The 19,869-nt window shown below is 39.7% G+C and overlaps 2 protein-coding genes across 16 annotated transcripts in view; one reads left to right on the forward strand and one right to left on the reverse strand.

The window, feature by feature from the left end:
- The window catches only part of LOC114874651 (synaptotagmin-10-like), a 32,502-nt gene extending 22,954 nt beyond the window's left edge, over positions 1 to 9,548 (forward strand). The window contains exons 2-10 of the mRNA XM_029184185.2: positions 1,093 to 1,355; positions 1,662 to 1,808; positions 2,127 to 2,258; positions 3,870 to 4,024; positions 4,137 to 4,305; positions 4,367 to 4,487; positions 4,789 to 4,960; positions 5,028 to 5,228; positions 5,459 to 9,548. Coding sequence (XP_029040018.1) covers positions 1,093 to 1,355; positions 1,662 to 1,808; positions 2,127 to 2,258; positions 3,870 to 4,024; positions 4,137 to 4,305; positions 4,367 to 4,487; positions 4,789 to 4,960; positions 5,028 to 5,228; positions 5,459 to 5,462 — 1,364 coding nt within the window. The 3' untranslated portion in view covers positions 5,463 to 9,548. The remainder of the gene's footprint in view (positions 1 to 1,092; positions 1,356 to 1,661; positions 1,809 to 2,126; positions 2,259 to 3,869; positions 4,025 to 4,136; positions 4,306 to 4,366; positions 4,488 to 4,788; positions 4,961 to 5,027; positions 5,229 to 5,458) is intronic.
- Positions 9,549 to 9,583: 35 nt separating this feature from the next.
- The window catches only part of LOC114880711 (neurobeachin), a 154,524-nt gene continuing 144,238 nt past the window's right edge, over positions 9,584 to 19,869 (reverse strand). For 9 of the 15 annotated variants that reach the window (XM_046285412.1, XM_046285411.1, XM_046285408.1 and 6 more), the window contains 11 exons: positions 18,606 to 18,725; positions 18,319 to 18,471; positions 18,110 to 18,182; positions 17,326 to 17,510; positions 16,645 to 16,864; positions 16,493 to 16,573; positions 16,253 to 16,420; positions 15,876 to 16,139; positions 15,607 to 15,803; positions 15,367 to 15,518; positions 9,584 to 15,291 (listed from right to left, as the gene is read on the reverse strand). In XM_046285412.1, the coding sequence (XP_046141368.1) occupies positions 15,201 to 15,291; positions 15,367 to 15,518; positions 15,607 to 15,803; positions 15,876 to 16,139; positions 16,253 to 16,420; positions 16,493 to 16,573; positions 16,645 to 16,864; positions 17,326 to 17,510; positions 18,110 to 18,182; positions 18,319 to 18,471; positions 18,606 to 18,725 (1,704 nt within the window). In that variant the 3' untranslated portion in view covers positions 9,584 to 15,200. The remainder of the gene's footprint in view (positions 15,292 to 15,366; positions 15,519 to 15,606; positions 15,804 to 15,875; positions 16,140 to 16,252; positions 16,421 to 16,492; positions 16,574 to 16,644; positions 16,865 to 17,325; positions 17,511 to 18,109; positions 18,183 to 18,318; positions 18,472 to 18,605; positions 18,726 to 19,869) is intronic. The other 6 variants (XM_046285414.1, XM_046285416.1, XM_029197528.2 and 3 more) reach the window with 1 other exon arrangement.

A 19,869-nucleotide genomic window follows, 5' to 3' on the forward strand; every position in this document is an offset into this window, starting at 1 on the left:
TGCGAAGACTTTACTATTGGTCCGAAGAAAGTTCTAATCTCCTGGAAATAGGAAAGGGACCTTTATAACCCGGCAAGTTGCTTAATTAGGAAGCTAGATAGTGTTTATCTCCCGTTATCGATCGTCGTGAAGTAACAGCTTATTCGATTCCAACAGCATACTAATTTCCGTTCGTTCCTTGCGTGCCTCCGATTCAAGACAGGAAGAGGTTCCTTCCTTTGATTAAAATTTTTAGCTCCATTGGACGTCTATCTCTGTCCTCCCTTATCTAAGTTAATTAACTACTGCTTTACACAGCTTAAGCATCGAACGATATCTCGGAATTCCTGCCGAGTCTCCAGTGGTGCATGTAACAGCTTAAGATCGAAACAATCGAAAGATCATAATCTAATTTCACTTGCAAATCTATCGACGATTTATATTCATGACGCGAAGGAATTGCTGCACATTTTCTAAAGATTGCGTCATTTAATAGCCTTCTCGTTAACTATTGCTGTTTATTTTCTTTCGAATTTATTTCGTGTCTTATAATCAACATGTTAAGGTCGGTGGGTTAAATAATTTAGTCTAGTGAATCTCTTTATCCTCGATACTGTCTCGAGGAAGGCTCAAGCACGAATAAATGTATCCGAATGTTTGGGCTAAGGGATTGTGCCTGCCCCAACTCTGCCGGTTTTGTTGGTACCTTAGCGACCTCGGAAATTCTACATTTTATGACTTACAACACCACCCTACATACAATTCAAGCAAAATAAACATTTATTACAATTAAATTGAACAAAACACACCAAGTTGTGCAAATCAAACAAAATATCATATTCCAAACAAAATTCAACAAATTAAATTGCGTTCACGCGTTACACAACAAATTGCGATCACTGGTCACCCACAACGTGATAATCTCAAAAGGCGTAAATCGTCTGTTATATTATTTTGCTGCAGTACTTTATTTTCCTTCATTTACCGTACTTGCATGATTTATGATATAATTTGCAGCGAACGACTTTTCAAATGAGTAGCGAATGTGTTAACGCAGCATCACTTATCATTCATCTACGTCAGAGCTAACATCCCTTGAATCTGTGTTTGCAGAAGAATGGACGGAAACGTTCCCGTATCAACTGTTGGTTGGAACAGGAGTAGCGCTGATGGCATTATTATTGTTGGCTGCCGTGAGTTTCCAATGTTCTTCCACCTGGCGATGGTTAATGAGGATGAGACGAAACGTGAAGGAAGAGGATGCTGAGAGCGATTTGTCCCAACAAAACGCTATACGTATCAGTCATTCGTTGCCGGACCTTCAATCAGAACCGATCACCCATGAATACGTCCAGGAACAGAAAGACAGCAAGAAGGTATAAAACAATTGAATACCTACTCGTTAATTTTAGCAAGAAAGAAAAAGTGTTACGATGCCATCTGCATTCGTACTTAACACTGATAATCCTGAAACTTTGATGCCTTTCATTTCGAAAAGATCACTTCGTGTATGGTTGGCTAATCCGAAAGGGTAAATGAAAATTTGATGCAAGCGAAATGTCGTGGAAGAAACTCGATGGTTGAACAGGCAACCTGAATTCCGGAAGGGTGGCTAACTTCCGGAATCACCTGTTCAAATATTGATGGGATGATGGACGTATCAAAGCATGATTTTTTTATAGGTATTACGTCAGACGACTTTACCCATTGTCCCGATGAGACATCAAAGCTTTCAAAGGCAGCTCTCCCATCGATTAGACCTTCCAAATATCAAGTTCAGCATTTGTAGCCTGGAGAATCGTAGCGATTCTAGTCTTGGATTAATTAAGGTAAGTTAATCTTCAGAAAATAAATCCAAACAGCATTAGTGTCGTACTGATTTTGTTAATTAAATGAATCCACTCTGAAACAAAATAAATGGCGCGTTTTATTTGTGCTGAAATGAGGACGGTGAAACGAGTTAACAGGTTTGAGGTAGCAAAAAGACAGTCTGCAACCCGAAGCTTAGTTTGCCCGTTAAGCGAGTGAAATTTTTCACTTCGCAAAGAACTCGTTGCAAATGGGCCAACGCTGAAAGGCACACAACGAAACAAACTAGGCGAATTCAGTTTCCCGAAAGTTTTAACCGTGCACGTTCACGTTTGCAGCCGGAACTTTACAAGAAAGAGCTGCTCAAACAGGATGACGCGGACAGCTCTAGTACCGCTGAAATGGAGTTCGCCGGAAGTCTGCGTTTTGGTCTGTTCTACGACAAGGAGATCGAGTCGTTGATCGTAAAGGTAAGCTTCGAAATTTCTTAAATAAACCTACGTTTTCTTTGCTCGTTATACGATACTAGAACAAATTTCGACGTAATATAATAATGATGTTGAATTTGACTGACGTGTAGTAGATAATAAAAATATTGTCACAATTTCCCTTCGTAAGAAGAATAGTATAGCAAAAAATGATCAATACCTCCTTAATTACCAAACTCATTAAAAGAGTGTAAATGAACTTGAGCTTGGAAAATAATAAAATGAAACTTGTTACTTGACAAATATTGTACAATCCTGAAATTGGAGCGTTCAAACGTTATTCAACTTTGTTACAAAGCTTCAGATCCATAGAGATTATCCCCCACATTGTCGAACATTATTGCAGAGTTCCGAAGCGGCCGTTGACCGCTTTTCGGAGTTGCATAACATTGTTAGAAGTTCTCAGATACCATAAAAAAGTTTTGTTGCCGTGTGAAACATTGTTGCAAAGTTGCAAATGCCATTAAGCTTTGAAATTAGATTGAAACATGATTCAATGTTACTGAACAACTTCTTCAACGAGCGTTCAAACGTTTCTTTGAACAAATCAAAATAATTGCATCAAATATTCTTGGCGAAATGTCTGGTTATCCGGATATCAATACGTTATAGGTTTTTCATGCTTATCCAAAGCATCTCGATTCCATCTGAATTGCAGCAAAAGCAAAAGCTTGTTTTCCAAGCAACGCACGTAACGTGTATCCAACATGGTACAGGGGAAAGAATTTTTTGCTTGCAAATGAACATCGACATTCGCGTTCCACTTTCCTCGTTTGCTTGGAATTATATCGATCTCAATTTATAATACGATACATTCGATCGCGTGCAGTTGCATTGATTGATCTGCCAGTGCGAGTCAAGGCTACAACATCCCTTTCGAAGATAGATTTTTCCGGCGATTAAAGTGCATATAAATGATTCGATTTGCGAGGGTGTGTTCAAACTCATTTATCCTTTTCACGCTATCGATTATGTTCTTCGAATATACAAACATATTCCAGTTGCAAACAAATAAACGCGACGATAGTTCGAAATAAATATAACACCGCGTCATTAACCAATTACGTGGTGCATAAACATTAATTATCATTCGACGAGTGAATAGTAGAGAATGGAAATGGCACGATTATCATTCGTCGACGCTGAACGAGGCTGTCTGCAACGTTACGAACGTTTTTGCAGCAACGCATCGGGCTAATTTAGCTAAACGATTGCACTCGACCGAGCTAATTACGCGCATGCCATATTTAGCGACGGCTATTTAATAACGTTAATGAATTGCACCGAGTTCCTGTGATGGACACGCGCGTCCACCCGTTTAGATCTACCACCGACTCGCAACGTGGATTAGATAATAACCGGCGCGTTATTCGAAGGATATTGAATTAGTTGTAAATAGATCACTATGCCCACGTTTCGTGACATAGAATTCGTGATTTATAATCGATTAGTACGTGTAATATATCGTGGTTCGTTCATAAATCTCTTGCGAGGACAGGTAATCGAGAAACCCACGGAGATCTTAACTTTGTTCTCGTTCCACGACCATGTATAGCTCGGCTGTCCCTACAATCTTTCTGGCGTCGATTCTAGGTTTTAGAAGCTCGAGATTTACCAGAGAAGGACGTGACAGGAAGTAGCGATCCCTACGTGAAAGTTTATCTCCTCCCTGACAGGAAGAAGAAGCATCAGACTAAGGTGCACCGCAAGAATTTGAACCCCGTGTTCAACGAGACCTTCATATTTAGGTCAGTAAATTTTAGAACAATTATGTATACCTTCCTTTCCGATATACAGATTCCTGCACGATAATGAGGAATTTTAGAGGACAGAATCGTTAATAATTAATTTTGTCAATAGCGTGTCGTACGAAGAGCTCGGGGAACGATATCTTCAATTTTCGGTATACGACTTCGATCGATTCTCTCGAAACGATTTGATAGGACAAGTGGTCGTCAAAGGTTTATTGGAATGCGCTGATCTTGAACACGAACTCGAATACACAATGGACATTATGCGTACCATGCAGGTAATTCGTCGTCACAAAGCATTGCAACGCGATATTGAAACGTTTCCAATTGTTTTCTTAGGAAAAGGTGGATCTGGGTAAATTGATGCTGTCGCTTTGCTACCTTCCGACAGCTGGTCGGCTAACAGTGACCGTAATTAAAGCTAGGAACCTGAAAGCCATGGACATAACAGGATTGTCGGGTAAATTTACTCGAATTGTTCGGCATGAACCGTGATAAATACTAGGACCAGCTTCGAAATAGCTTTCCCCAACACGCAATATTGATTCGCGCGAGATGCGATCTTCTTGTTTTCTCGGAAACATTGCATGAATCCTTATTGCATTTTTATCTTCGCTCGTTGAAACGTGAACTGCAATCGAGAAGATCGAGACCCAATCAAATATAACGATTGCATCCTGTTCAATCAGCAGATAGACAAATACAAAACAAACTCTTTCGATTGATATTCTATAAATGTAACGCGATAAATCAACTTTCAGACCCGTACGTGAAGATATACCTGTTGTGCCAAGGCAAAAGGATCAAGAAGAAGAAGACCACTGTGAAGAAGAACACTCTGTGCCCGGTGTATAATGAAATTCTAGTATTCGACGTGCCGGCAGAGAACATCGAAGACGTTAGTCTCATAATAAAAGTAATCGATTACGACAGGTAAGAGGAGAAGAAGTAGAATAGCGTAGGATAATTCACAAACTTCGCCTAACCTTTACTCAAACAGAATTGGATCGAACGAGTTAATGGGCTGCACGGCAATCGGCTCCAGTTTCATCGGTATCGGTCGTGACCACTGGCTAGAAATGCTGGATAATCCAAGGAAACCTGTGACGCAATGGTATCCTTTGATGGAAACGGTCGCTGGTCACATTCCAGCTGTGAATTCGGAGCCGCTTCCAGTGAGTCTGAGCTGCTTGAACAGTAGGTGAGTCACTGGATCGATTTGATTCGATCGACGACTGTTTCAATTCAATATACATTCTAATCTTGGCACGGTCTGGATTGAGTACCAGCTCATTATATTATGCAAATTGTGTTACGATTTTAATTCGTTGTTATAACTAGAGGGATTTAATTGAGTTTGAAATTAGAAGCAATATCGATATGGGAAATATGTGATGGTTCAATACCCGATTTTTTAAATATTTTTTACAGATGAAGACAGTACGGCTGGGATAAATATCGCGGGAAGTCGCAGTTTTTGTCGGACGTCGTTTCGGGCGTTGTTTCCTTCTGTCGTCATTTAATGCACATCGCTTGACTGACTTAAGTACAATTTCTATCTCAACAGGTTCGGATGAAACAGAAGCAAAATACAAACCAAACAGTATAAAACTCTGTGCTTTGAAACATAATATATCGTGCGGTGAGCGTGAAATAGTAAACGTGCAGTAGACAGTAATAAAATGTTTGTAAAGCTTAGTACGATATAGAGAGTCGATGGAAGGACGAGGTTGCTCAAACTACTTTTGAAAAATATCCAAGATGAAAAAACAAAGTATCCCTAATATCGATAAGAACATACAAAACGAGAGAAAGAGAGGGAGAGAATGAGAGTGAGCAAGCGAGAGAGATAAGAAAAAAAGATAGAATAGTTTATTTTTTGAAGAAATGAATTCAGGCTGGCCCTGTATTCTAGAATCGTTTATCAATTCCACTGATCGTATATTTTATCAACGAGAGAGAAACACTGACTCAATAAGCGGTTGTGAACGAGCAAATTTTTCCAATTTCTTCAATTGCAAAACATAAATTTTCACATTCTATACACCTTGCTCTTCGATTGAACGACGCGACGGTCAGATAACAAAAGAGAATTCAACAAAATTTCGCGTATTGGAAAATAATTGTCGAGCAGAGCATTGTGGAGTACTAGAGTCTTCGTTGTACGCACAGCTGTTAGTAATTGTTGCAGTAAGTAATCGTTGCATCGCGAAAAAGGGATCGAACGTGCACGTTTCTACTCGATATTGCTTCACGATTGTTTGCAATGCTTGTCAGTGATTCGAAGCGTATTCTACCGTCTTCCTCGACGAGTCGTATTTGCTTATGGATTTCGTTTTATATTGATCATCGCGCTGAATGCTGTCGAGATCACCAATTGCACGTAATAGATATTACAAATTCAATACAACAAAATTACTAGAAGGTACAAAAATTTCAAAGGAATTTTAAGTAGCATTGTTATTGCATTAATTTCATAAGCGAAAGAAAATTATATGTTTATTTCGTTGCGCTTAATCCATCAAAGAGTTCTGTTGCAATCCGGTCATTCCTCCGTACGCCCACGCAACGAGAAAGTTTAACCAATCATCATAAGCTTCAGCGCGATTAAATCTTTTCTATGCGAAACGTGTATACTGATGCCTGCAGGAACGATAACTTGGCAAAACACAAATAGTAGGTACAAAAATTGTTTTCAATGACGAACCGTGTGATCCTTCAGGGATCTATCACGATCGGACACCACTTTCGTGCTTCCGTAACACTCTTGTTTCTATCGATCAATCCGATGCATGACACCGCGAAAAAACGTTCTAAGGACAATAAAGCCATGTAATCCATATGTAGATCTTTCTTTAGTCTTCGAATAGCAATATTCCTATTGTTAACGTACATATAACGCTGTATCGTTGGTCCACTGTACACTCACGTTCAAAAATCACAGGCCACAAGACACTTCATTTTTTAGAATTATGAAAATCAAAGAAGGAACGCGAACTTTGTTATTGTTAGTTTTCAACACGTCAAAATTATTGAAAATAGTATTCAAGATACATGGAGAATTTATTCTAAATTCCGATCACTTCTTTTTAAGTTTTCGTGAAATCTCAATGAATACTCTATGACTTCTGAACGAGAGCGTACATTGGGTACGCAAAACCGTGTTTAGTAACAACATCAATATTAACAAATGAAAATAAAAAAAGGAGACGAGAAAAAGGGAGAATAGATGTAGCGAAGCAACGTTTACTAATTCACGCTCGTACGCAATTTTCGCGTAAATGTTCTTAATTTAACATGATACGTGTTTAGGTATAAAGCTCGTCGAAGGGCGCCGTTTGTGATAACGAGGCCGGAAGCGCGTGCACACGCGCGGGAATGCGACCCATACGAGGACATGTACCAATAAGTTCACGTTATATCGAGGCAAAATATCCCGTGTGCTCGATAATAGGACGCGTGTGACACGCGTGGAAGGCCACGTCGTAGAGAACAGTAAATCAACGCGAACGATGCGTGGCACGTATGATATCGTAACGCGTGCATCTATGATGTATCGTGAAAATATGTACACGTAGACGTGAAAATTCACTTGAGATCACGGACAGAGAGGAGAATGTACAAAATGGCACGATTTAATGATTTCGTGCAATCAGTTAACGTTTCGATGTGGTACAGATTCTATAGAAAAACAGAGGATATTATAGTATACATGGGCGTCCCTGGAAAGCGGATGAGCGAAGAGGAATGTTGAAATAATGAAAGAAATAGTTAAGAAGACAGTATTAACCCTTTAGGTGCGGAAGGTTTAAAAAATAGCCATTTCTTGGTTTTCTGTGGAAACGAAAATTTCATGCACGATATTTAAGAGTAATAGTTGGAATATTAACAAAAAGCCCTTTGAACACAAATGAAATCAATAAACGATATTAATTTACAATGTGTAGCAGCTAAAGGGTTAAACCGATATGATTTAACGATCTAACGTAGTGACAGCATTCTGTGTTTCATGTTGCTGAAAGTATACCCAATCTGTACCGAAACATGCATAGCGAATAGATTAGTATCCGACTAATAACCGAAAAACGGTGATAATTAGAAGAAAATGTGCCAATACACAGAAAAGTAGTATTAGTAGCGTAGAATAGCGAAACGTAGTGCACAAGATGAAAAAAAGCTTTTAATGGTTAATCCTGAAAATACGTAGCCAGACATATATCCATATAAATATATATACATTTATGTATAATCCTTGTACCAGATCGTATCCAGTCAATTTGATCGTGGTTGCCCGTGAGGTCGCCTTCTTTTTCTAGAATTCTTGTTGCACTTCTCGTTTTCGCGTTCCAGCGACGCCCATCGCGGACAAAACTAATCAAGATAACTGTATTTTTCGTACAAATTGCGAACATTCTACTACAGACTGAGCTTATTCGAATAACTTTCACACGAGCTTCGTGGAAACAAAAAAAGAAAAAAAAGAACAAATGGAAAGGACACGTAATTTTGTAAATTAGAGTAGTCGTACGAAGTGGGTCAACTTGGAGAACATTTTTTCTACGAACGTAAGGAACGGATACAATAGAAAAAATTGGATGTTATTCTATAGGCTATCGAACGATATATTTGATCTGTATTTATTTTGAATACAGAACACCGTGTCCAATCGAGGACACCAATGTGTATTTGACGTCGTCGAACTGTATTTAATGTGTCGATTCTTTTATTCTAACGTTTTTTGTATTCGTTTCGATGTAGTGTTAATGTGCATAGCCGTCGATGTTCGTTCAAGTAAACGTATGATTTTGTACGTGAACATGGTGATTTGGAGTAACGTTGATACACGATATCGTTCAATTTCTATCGTTTGGATCTGTCCGAGCAATTTCAATCACAGCATCCTCTCGCACTCGACTACCGATGGGCTGATAACAATTATTTTGAATTATCAGAAAATTTTAATTCAATTTGAATATCATTTACGATTCAAATTTCTTGAATTTCAGGGGTTTTGAGAAGATCTTGGAATTATTAAAAATCGTGAAATTGTATTATTATTCGAACAATGTGTTATTCTGGACCAATTCTTTGGAGACCACCAGTATGATCAATCATTACGAATTGCTTGGAAATTGGCAGGATAGAATATTGATTGCCCATCAACTATTGACACCGCTGTCGATACTCTGTGACACGCGTACATATCAATTGCGACGATGCGGGCTGACAGGTATCAATTTCACTGGATAATTATTATCAGAAGAGCGTGAAAATCAGCTAGCAGACTAAAGTCTATTCTAATCATGAAAGTGACACCGTAAACTTATTTAACCAAAAACTGCAGGCGAATCGAGTCAAGGTATCACGGTACCGGTGATAATATGCATTTTCTAACGAGTATGTATTTATCTATACTGTATATCCGGGCACGCAGCTGTCCATTCGTGATTGTGAATGAAATAAATAAAACTCGGTACCATATAAGATCCTTTGTTCTTCATTTCTCTTGGAAAAAAATCAGGTACGACGAAAGTAAAGGAAGAACCATCTGCAACATCAAATGTACTTTTCATTTATTTGACTACTTATCTTTACAGATTAAATCTACCTTAATGCTAAGATACAGCTTTCCCATTATGTTAACTCTAATCGAAACGTTACGATAATACTAAGTATAAAATAAGCAATAGAGCTTATACTGTTATGTAGCAACGACTTAAATACCTCTACTTAAATAGTATCCTTTTAAAAGTGCCGGGAATTAAACAACCTGCGTCGTCCGTGTCGTCGACGAGGCTTGATCGTCACCGGTAACCAATTTTGGCTTTCCTCAGAAATTAATATTAGACAAGCATCGAGGTTCTTTTTTTGACAAGGGTAATTAATTGCAGCCATTTGTTCGTCGATCGAACATCGTACCATCTATCGTTCTGGTGCTCTTTTCTAACTCTACCTTGTGTCGCAGATTGTGAAAAAAGAATTAGGCCATATTTATCTTCCTCGTTTCCTCTTCGATTCATATTTTTCACTATTCCTATATTATCCTCTTTCCTTTTTATCTCTGCCTTTCCTTTTCACGTCTGTCCTTTTTACTAATTGAAAATTCACAGCAATTTGAATTCACGTTTTCTAGAATACCTGACTCGAAATTACGATTAACAACAATGACAACGTGGCGATTTGTGTGTGATGTAGAAAACAATATTTCGCGGAACGATGTTCAGTCTTTGAAGAAATGTAACTGCAGCGACTAATTAATAAGTCTTTGTGTTAACCGGATGAGGCTTAAGCTTAATCCAGAGCGGATGGCTCGTGTTTATATAGCATTACAAATGCTGTACAATATATATTTTATTTTTTTTAATTTTTTTTTTTTTAAATCGTATCGCTTATTACGCATAAGAAACGGACTCACGATTATAAAACGCTACTTTGACGCAGATGAACTCGATGGATCCTCGGTGTTAACGAACGCAGCTCTACGATTTCGCTACAATGATTTTATTATTCACTTGTGTTTCTTTTTTTTTCTTATCCTGCTTCTCTTCAACTTCTTTTCTCAACATCTTTTTTTTTTCTTTGTTTCTTCTGTTTTCTCTACAATCTCTGTATATATATTGACTTCTTATCGATTGATTGGAAAAATTGCTTCGCGAGGGAAAGAAACACGCGGCGATGATTTGTTTCTCGACGATCGAAGAATTCGTTTTGCATCAAAATCATCGTCGCGATTACCTTCTTTCTCGACGCTGCTAAATACTGAACAGGTTTACGATTCTAAACGACTAAGCGTTCGAGTAAATGTTATTCCGCGACGTTTATGCGCTTTTTTTTTATTTCTTTCCCTCTCATCCGCCCGTGATTACGCTTAGAAACGTAGAACGTTCGATTAATCTACACTTGTTAAGTACTTCTACGGGCAGCTTCGTATCTAAACGAATCCATTAATCTTCGGGTTTTTCATCTTTTTTTTCTCCCTTCGTTTTTTTGTTACTTTTTCATTTTCTCGTCTCTTTACACGAAATACTCGCGATCATCTCGCACGTTTTCCTGCGTTCAACACGAATAACGCAAAAACACGTGGTCGATCCGATGATACACGAATTGTACAAATCTTTGCTTTGTGTGATTCGTTTCGATTATTAATAATCATTTAAGTACAAGTGAAATGCAACCACAAACATGTGATCAGAGTACTGATCAAATATACTTGGTAATCAATGTTAATAATAATTAATAATGATCAATATTAATAATCATGAGAATAAATTGTAGTTATAATCATATAATAATATTATAGGCAAACCTTTGTTGTAGCGTTGTACTTAGCGTTATTTAAAATAGTAGCGTTACTCTTATGTATATACCGAAGTTCGATTACGGACAGAGAATTGATTCCTTTTAACTTCCTTTTTATATATATATATACTTTTCTTCATATATATATATGTATATAGCAATATGGAGGGAATTTACTAACAACTTGCTCGAAAAGTGCAGCATTCTCACACACCTATAAACAAATATAAAAACTCCTCTGTTTAAAATCTTTCTGCTTTTCTCTTTCGTTTTCTCTTTTTTCCTCTTTTTATCTCGCATCTCATTTGTTTCTTTCGTTCTCCACGCTACACATTCTCACGAATTACGCTGCTTTGCGCGCCCCGTCGAATCGCGACCGATTCGAATTTCCCGCCGCGCCAGTCGCGGCGCGGCAAACCGTTCGAATTCAAACGAGGCGCGCGAACACGAATCGTCGTAAAGCAGGAAATGCATATGGAATGTTGTGCATGCCTTAACTCATTGCATCGTTCCTTTTGCTCTTTCATTTACTTTCATCGTAGCGAAAATAAGGTGTCGATAGTATGCGTCTGTACACTTAAGTACAATGTGTGAAATTAATATTATCCGAAGCACCAGGCACGATAACCCTTTCTCACGCACACATTACACAACATGTTCACGCTCCAATATCTCATCCTCGTAACTTATTTTTTTTTGTCATTTTCTTCTTTTTTTTCTCCTTGTTTCAATCATGCACGCTCTCGTCGTTGTCTCAATTTTTCTTTCTCTCGACACGCGAACGAAACGATACGAACAATCATGCATAAGCACGCCCATAACGTATAGCAGCGATAATACCATTGTAATTAACACGATTGTTGCACACGTAACATTGTCCTATGCGTGTATAAATTGTACGATTAACGAGCGATCGACACGCCTCGACGGCGTGTCAGGTGCACAATAATAAGTACCGAGGCTAAATGCATATTTGTTTTTTTTGTTTGTTTAATAACCGTATTACACGTTACATCGTGGTACTTAGCAAGCTCAAGAGTGATTGATCGCTATTGAACGACGAATGCACCATGCACTTACATCTTTTTACATCTACCACGTACGACAGTACTGTATATGATTTATTTAAAGTGTATTATCGATATCTAAAGGAATCCGGGACCGCCGGTAATCCGCGACGCATCCAAAACGCGCGCAAGTCCTGACTAGATACATATCCTGAGACGTTCGCGTATTTGGGACAATTTTTCCTCTCGTTCGATTTCATCTCCGCGTCAACGGATCCCTGTTTCTTTAAGTACTTGTAGCCGCATCGAATCGTATGATCCGCGAAATCGCGCACGAACGCGCGCAGCATAAAGAAAACGCGTCGCGAGGATCACCGACGAGACCGTAACACTCTCGCACCGAATTATTCTCATTTAATCCCTTGTTCCTCTCACACCGTTCTCTTTTCGCGCCCTCGCTCCTCTTTGTCCTCCTCTCCTGCTCCACGCTTGTCTTTTCTTTTTCTCTTATCATTTTTTCGTACGAAGATCCTCTGACTCGAAGTCACGTCATCGATCGTCAACGAAAGGAAACGTATCGAGATCTAGAACGACTAAGAAAAGAAGAAACTCGCTGGCCTACATTTAGAAGCGAACCGTGTACGGTGCTACGTCGACCGAATCGCAGGTGCAAACAATCGAAGCTATGCACGCGATAAGAACCTTTCACGTTACTATTCACGCTTTCTATGTAATACTCGTTGATGAACGCCGACATTGTTCGAAAGAGTGACTAGGATTCTTTTTTTACATTCGAAACGACGAGTAGACGATCTGTCTAACTTTCATTTCTACATTCCTCTCCAATTTTTTGTTTCAATAAATCGCATGATTCGTTCGATCTTCGCGTCGTTTTCTTTTCTTTTTCACTGTTCCATCGCTACTTTTCGTGAAAATGAACCTTCTGTTCCATTCGAATCGTCATACGGGCGACACGTTCACACACGAACAACCTCGAGAATGAATTCGGGATCCATGTGATTCCTCGCTTGTTATAAGCCTATTTATAACATTCTCTTGCTGATTAATTATAACTCGCGTGCGAAAATACCAAGAAATATCCTCGCAAAGTTAAGCTGGACGGCTTTGATAAAAATTAGGATCTCTTTCGAAGGACGTGAACATTTAAGGGTATAGGAAGTGTTCTTGCGGGCTGATCGATGGTGATTGGTGATGGTGTGTGTAAGTGTTAAGGGCGATTCAGCGTACGCGGCATTGCGAAAGAAAAAGCATCGATCGTCCCTTGCGAAAGTGCCTTCTTGTGCAAATGTGTATACTCGAGAACCATTGCGTGTACATGTGACGGAATCTTGTTTGTGTATTTCTTTAACGTATCGTGATCGAAACGATACCGAATCAATAATGTCGATACCTTATCGAAGAGGATCGATACTCGTTTGATACTTCAACGAAAGTATTTCTATACAAGGGTTTTTTGGTCCCCTAATTAAAAACTTGAAGTTAGAATAAAAATAAAAATATTTTTCTCTTCTGAATTTATTAGCATTTTTTCAAAAGTATGGCAGTTCTTTTTTATTTAGAATTAACACTTTAATAGATATATAAAAGTCTAAACTCGAAAATATAAAAATTCCTTCAAGGGTTAAACATCAAATTGTAATATCCAGATGGATATGAAGCATCGAGAATTTCATGAAGTATCCAACAGGTATCGATCCGACGAAGTACTTGTATTGATTTAGTATCTCTTCAAGAAGAATTCGTATTGAAAATCGAAACTAAGTATCTAAAATTTCGAGTTACTCCAGTATCGATATGTATCGGTATCGGTTCGATCGCTACACGTAGGTGTGTCTCTACATTCTTACGTGTCTCGTTAAACTGAACTAAGTGCTTAGCCGAAGAAGTGTATCGTATCACGAGCAGCAATCGCGACACAGGCAATGGAATACTTTGAAACGAGTACACGTATCTATGCCTCGTCTTTTGCTCATTCGCTCGTCATCCTAGTACGGAATATAATATGTACGTATTTATATCGTATATGCATATTTATAGAGATAATCGTATTTACACGGGACGTTATTGGCATCGCGGGTAGGAATCCGATCGTACCCGAGCGTACTTCGAGGCGGAAAAACAACGCGACCTCGGCGTGTTTGCGATTCCCTCGGTCGCCAGCGTGCTGTCCGAGGATCTCTTCGCGTTATCCTCGAAGGACATGGTCGAGAATCGACCTTCGAGTGTTCGCAAGCGTACAGATAGATTCGTGTGGGTTCGTAATTGACTAGCGATTCCAGAAAGACACGTCTACTTCATTTTCTTTCGCGAACCTCTCTCTTCCATCGCGTTCCTTGCACGCTCGACAGTTCGAGGACACGAGATAAACGTCCATCAATGTACGATTCCCGACTCCTCGTTCGAGATCGCGGAATAACGCTTGACCGGCACAAGATTCTGCACGCCTGCTCGTCGATTCACGGAAGCACTGCTTATATCGAATGTTTATCTCGTCGCGGGAAAAGCGAATTTCTCTTTGTTTATTGCTAGAACGCTAAATATTACCTGCTGCTCGCCGACTACTGTTCCGCGCCCACTACTTGATTGTAATAAACGTTTACGAAAGCGTCGTTGCTCGTTGCTCCTATCAGTAAATTGTTCAATCTCATTGCACAATGCGTTTCTTCGATTTCATTGAATAGAGTAAGTACACGTAGGATTATAGTGAAAATGGCTGTTGCATAGCTGTCGTCACTGCAACGAGTCCATCGTTAAGAAAAATCTGTTGGTATTGTGCAAAATAGTCAAACAACAGCCGGGTTATGCTTGTATCCCGTTCGATTTTGCTAGACGTACGCAAAACATTCTCAGTAGCGTTGCTGGAATTCGTGGTGCCACCGGTTGAAGTCGATGTGGAATATCACGATCGATCCGTTCGCTAGACCAGCAAGTAGAAACCTGAAAACAGGTTTCATGGTTATTGTCAAAGCAACAATATTTAATCGGTCAAAAATTCAGTTCGAAGATACTTACTTTTGATCGTGAGAAAGTGCCAGAGAACGGACACTACTTTCGCATGCTGGAAATGCATAGAGAAGAGCCAGGTTGAACGTCCTCCAAACTTCCACGATTCGTTTGTCACCACCTGTCATTAAGTACTCGCCGTCTCTGCTTAAAAGTAGACACTGGAAGGAAGAAGTATTAATTGAAATCGAATTATTTTTATTGAAATTGTCTAACTGGTTCTAACTTAAGACTTGACATCTAAGTTACCTGAAGATTATCATTATGGGACTCGTGACGAAGACGTTTCCCATTGATGGTGAACGCAGCTATGTGACCACGTTCATAGTTCACCACAATGACACCCTCCCGTGACATCGCGATATTTTCAGGGGATGAAAATCCATTCGGTGCTTCCAGCGACCTCAGAAGATCTCCGAAAGTCGTGTGTACGAGAACTGGTCCATCTATGAACAGAAAATAGTTGACCAACGTGTATTAATAATAAGATATCACGAAAGAGGTATGTGATTACGTACAGTAAGAACCGGAAACAACCAGGCCCAACTCGGCGGATATAACTACAGCCGTAACCGGTTGTTCGTGTCCTGTGAGGGTTGCTCTTGGTGCTGGAGCTTCACCCTCTCCGACGATCGTCTGAGTTCTTGCGTTCCAATGCCACAATAAGACGGTGCAATCGGCACTTCCGGATGCTATGTAACAATCGGAAGTGATGTTGCACTCGCTGCGTGACAAACAGGTGACGACCCCGTAATGGCCAAACACTATCTGCACAATTTTCGCTGCAAAAGAAAACATTTATATCCGACTTTCCATTATTCAACGCTTCAAACTTTCCCTCGGAGGTCCTATATTTTTTTATAAATCAAAGAAATAATTGTAGAAAAATGATTACCAGTTTCAGTGGAGAACACACGGAAACTGTTGTCCCAAAATCCGCAAGCGACTAAAAATCTGCTGTCTACCGTGGTAACGAAGCAATTGCTTCGAATCGTCAATTTCTGACTGAAATTGTCTCCCAAATGTCTTCTCAGCGCTGGATTGGAGCTATTCGCTGCTTGCGCTGCAATAAACGGATCAATTATAACGATATTTCAATTGAAAATTCTTTGTCAACGCTTTTCATTGCGCTTACAGAGAACAGGATCCATGGACATCGGTTGATTCGCAGCCTGAGCTTGAGGAGTATCCGCGTAGCTAGGTGATTGTACGGAAGCTGAAAATCAATTCGTATTAGATGATCGATTTTATAGGAACAGTGAAGTTCATTAAATTTCCACTGCTTACCAGCGTAATTAGTGTTCCATCTGTTGACAGCGAATTGCTGGCCGGTGGTGACCGTAACGACGGACGGCAAAGGTAATTGGGGATAAGTGTTGGCCGAAATGTGACAAATCGGCGAATTCGATGGGAATTTGATGGTCATGCACACGTCGTCCGGGATACTCGAGAACATCATCGGCGACTGCAACACGGGCGGCAACGTCTTGTCAAACTTCGCGGTACTCTTCTCGTTCGGTACGATTGAACAGAAAGAAAAGCGTGCATTGTACGTGTGTGTAGGTAAACGCGCATTTCGTAATTTATTTTAAAGATGAATAAATGATTGAGATTTAAGGAACGGAATTTTACGTTCTTTCAGTATTTCGGAGACTAAACGTTTTAATCTCATCGTGCGTTAATTCAGTCGAATATATATAAAAATTGAAAATATAATTTCAAACATAATCGCATGATAAGATTAAATGGTACTAAAACTATGATTCTGATGGTTCTATAGAACGGTACTGAATTTAATGGATCATCCTTTGTCTAGGAAGATAGATTTGATAGACTAGCTTACATATGGAGCTTTCTTTGTGTTATTCTAAAACGAATACCTACGATACATTGCACACTCTTCCTGTTACAAGGTTCTAAGAGGTCGCTAATCGAAGCATGAAGTAATAGAAATTAAACGTAGTTTACCAAATGCATCGCAGAACTCCTCGGAGGGTGAGGCTCCATCAGAAGTTGCGATGGTGTTTGGCCAAAGTTTCGTATTTGATTCTCGATGGCTTCTCTCATCAATGGATCTGTTATGGTGTCCAGATCTACGCTACCTTCGTACGTTAGATAATAGAAAACGTTTGTTGCTCGAACAGCCTCTGGACCTGAATGGAAATAAATGCAACATAATTCAGAGGGGTTTAAAAGAAAATATGCGAAAAGATTTTCCTCGAGTTTAATATTAATTTTCTGGAAAACTGAATGGCACTTTTCCATATCTTTGTTCAGGCAGTCAACTTTCGAACCTTGCATCGATTTCTCGCGGCCTGTATTTCCGGTTGACTGTAGTCTTTCGTGCAACCGGCTGTAAATGTGTTGCATATTAGGGGTGGCACGCATTGTCGCGTCCTGCACACGTGCCTAATTGGTTGGGACAAGACCAAGAGGAAGCCTAACTAAAAACTAATTCCTTCCATACGCGCGGCAAGCGCCGGGACCGGTCTCTTGGTTCCTCTGCGACAGCATCTTCGAGGAAGCGCCGGATATAGAGGCGCCACCGGCAATTACCATCGGTAGAGATCTAATTTGACTCGACTCAACGTGTCCCAACACCCGGCTCGCTCTTCTACCATTCGCGCCATTGTATGAACACCGCATTAATCATGTTCATTTTATTTAACGAATATCCTCTTAACGATTTGTAATAGGCAAGGCCGTTTATTATAAAATAAATAAAGCACCAAATAATTTGTCGAAGTCTTACCTTTCTGTTTGTAACCGAATATCAGATCGATCCACTGGTGTAATTGACAAGACACGAACTCCGATTCGAGTGCCTATAAAATTTGGAAATACAAAAGATACAGTTTATTTTAAAAATTAGATACAATTTCACAGATCGACTGCTACAGTGCAAATGACTATAACGATAAAATCTTTTTTTCCTTCTATTCTATTTAATTATACACGTACCATTCGATTGATTCGTATAAATTCTTCCGGCGATGACGCCCAAGGTGGTAATTCAACATCGCCCACCGAGCTGCCATCCTCTTGTCTACCCAAGCGATACCGATTGCTGTTCACCAACATTTCCGGTAGGAAGAAGAACTCCGGAATAAGCTCCTGTTAACGAGCAGAACAATTTATGTTCTTCCTTGAAAATTCTTTCCTGAACGGTAACAATAGCAGCGCACATCCGCTACTCGGGATAATTTAACGAATATACATTATCTTTGAGAAGTTGAAACGAAACGAACCTTAACGTCGGATGTGTCCCGTTGACAATTCTTCCAGGATAACGCGATCGAGGAGAATAAACGATTAGGGTGATCGAACTTGCCACCTTGAAGCGCCAGGAACATCGTTGTCATGGGTTCCTATAACGTATAATAAATAAATAAGTGTTCTTCAGAATGAATGACAGAGAATCTTAACACCATCGCGTCGAAAGACAGCCCCCAAACGCTTTGTTATACGTTTACAAACTTAAAATTTCATTGATCGAATGTCAGTCATTCGTTCCACTGACAGGCTGATGAATGTTAACGGAAGGACCCCCCGTGATCGACGTCAATTTCACGCGTAGGCGTGGAACTGGTTGTATCCTGATTTACAGTCATAGCATAGGTAGAAAATTTTCGACGAGACAAACGTTTACAACGACCCAAGGGAAACGGGTAGTTTCGGTCGCGTTTGGCTTTTTACAGCTCCACGACAACTCTCGGTACCGTAACCAAAGCGTTAAAGGTACTCGCGGAAGAGACAAAAAGCGGTGCAGTTATACAGCAATATAAATTCTTTACGACGCAATATATCGTCGCCGGAACAGCGGGATATCTCGAAGCTGAGAAATAATAAAGACGCTTATTCGCGTGTAAACGTGGAAAATGATCGTCGTTCGATCGTGGATCATTCGGGCCAGTTTACATGTTCAGTATGGGGCAAACTTGAATTTTATAATTGTTATTAATATTAGAGAAAAGAGCTGTTTGATTACAATGAATTCGTGATACCGATCATTAGTGTATTCAACGGTATCCAACGTGTTAACAGAATCGTTAACGTATGTAATAAAAATGCAACGGCAACCCGGCGACGGGTGTATTTTTACGTTGAATCCACGAAACGTCGTCGCGGAGAGACAGGAAGGAAAATGCAGTAGAAAACAAATGTGCATATTTAACGGGAAGGCGGGTTTCGTTGACTCGAGGGCGTTCCGACGCCCCCAAATTAGTTTGCAGACACTACTGAATGTGTAGCTTAAATTTATGGTTCGAACTGGACAGGTCTCTTAAATAGACGGTCCAAGAACGGACGATTTTGTTGGGGTGTTTCGAGGATGTTTGCGGCAGCCTCTCCAATATAGACCATGAAATTGAGCTCTATTTACAAAATATCGACTTAAGTGGATATTAATTGACAGAAATCTGGTATCAAAGGGTATTACTACTGCTTTAAAAAATAAATAATTGTATCAATGATAAGTTCTCAAATCGTGAGAAACTAGAGATCATTTGTGAT

The sequence above is a fragment of the Osmia bicornis genome, chromosome 4 (genome assembly GCF_907164935.1).
Source record: "Osmia bicornis bicornis chromosome 4, iOsmBic2.1, whole genome shotgun sequence".
NCBI lineage: Eukaryota > Metazoa > Arthropoda > Insecta > Hymenoptera > Megachilidae > Osmia > Osmia bicornis.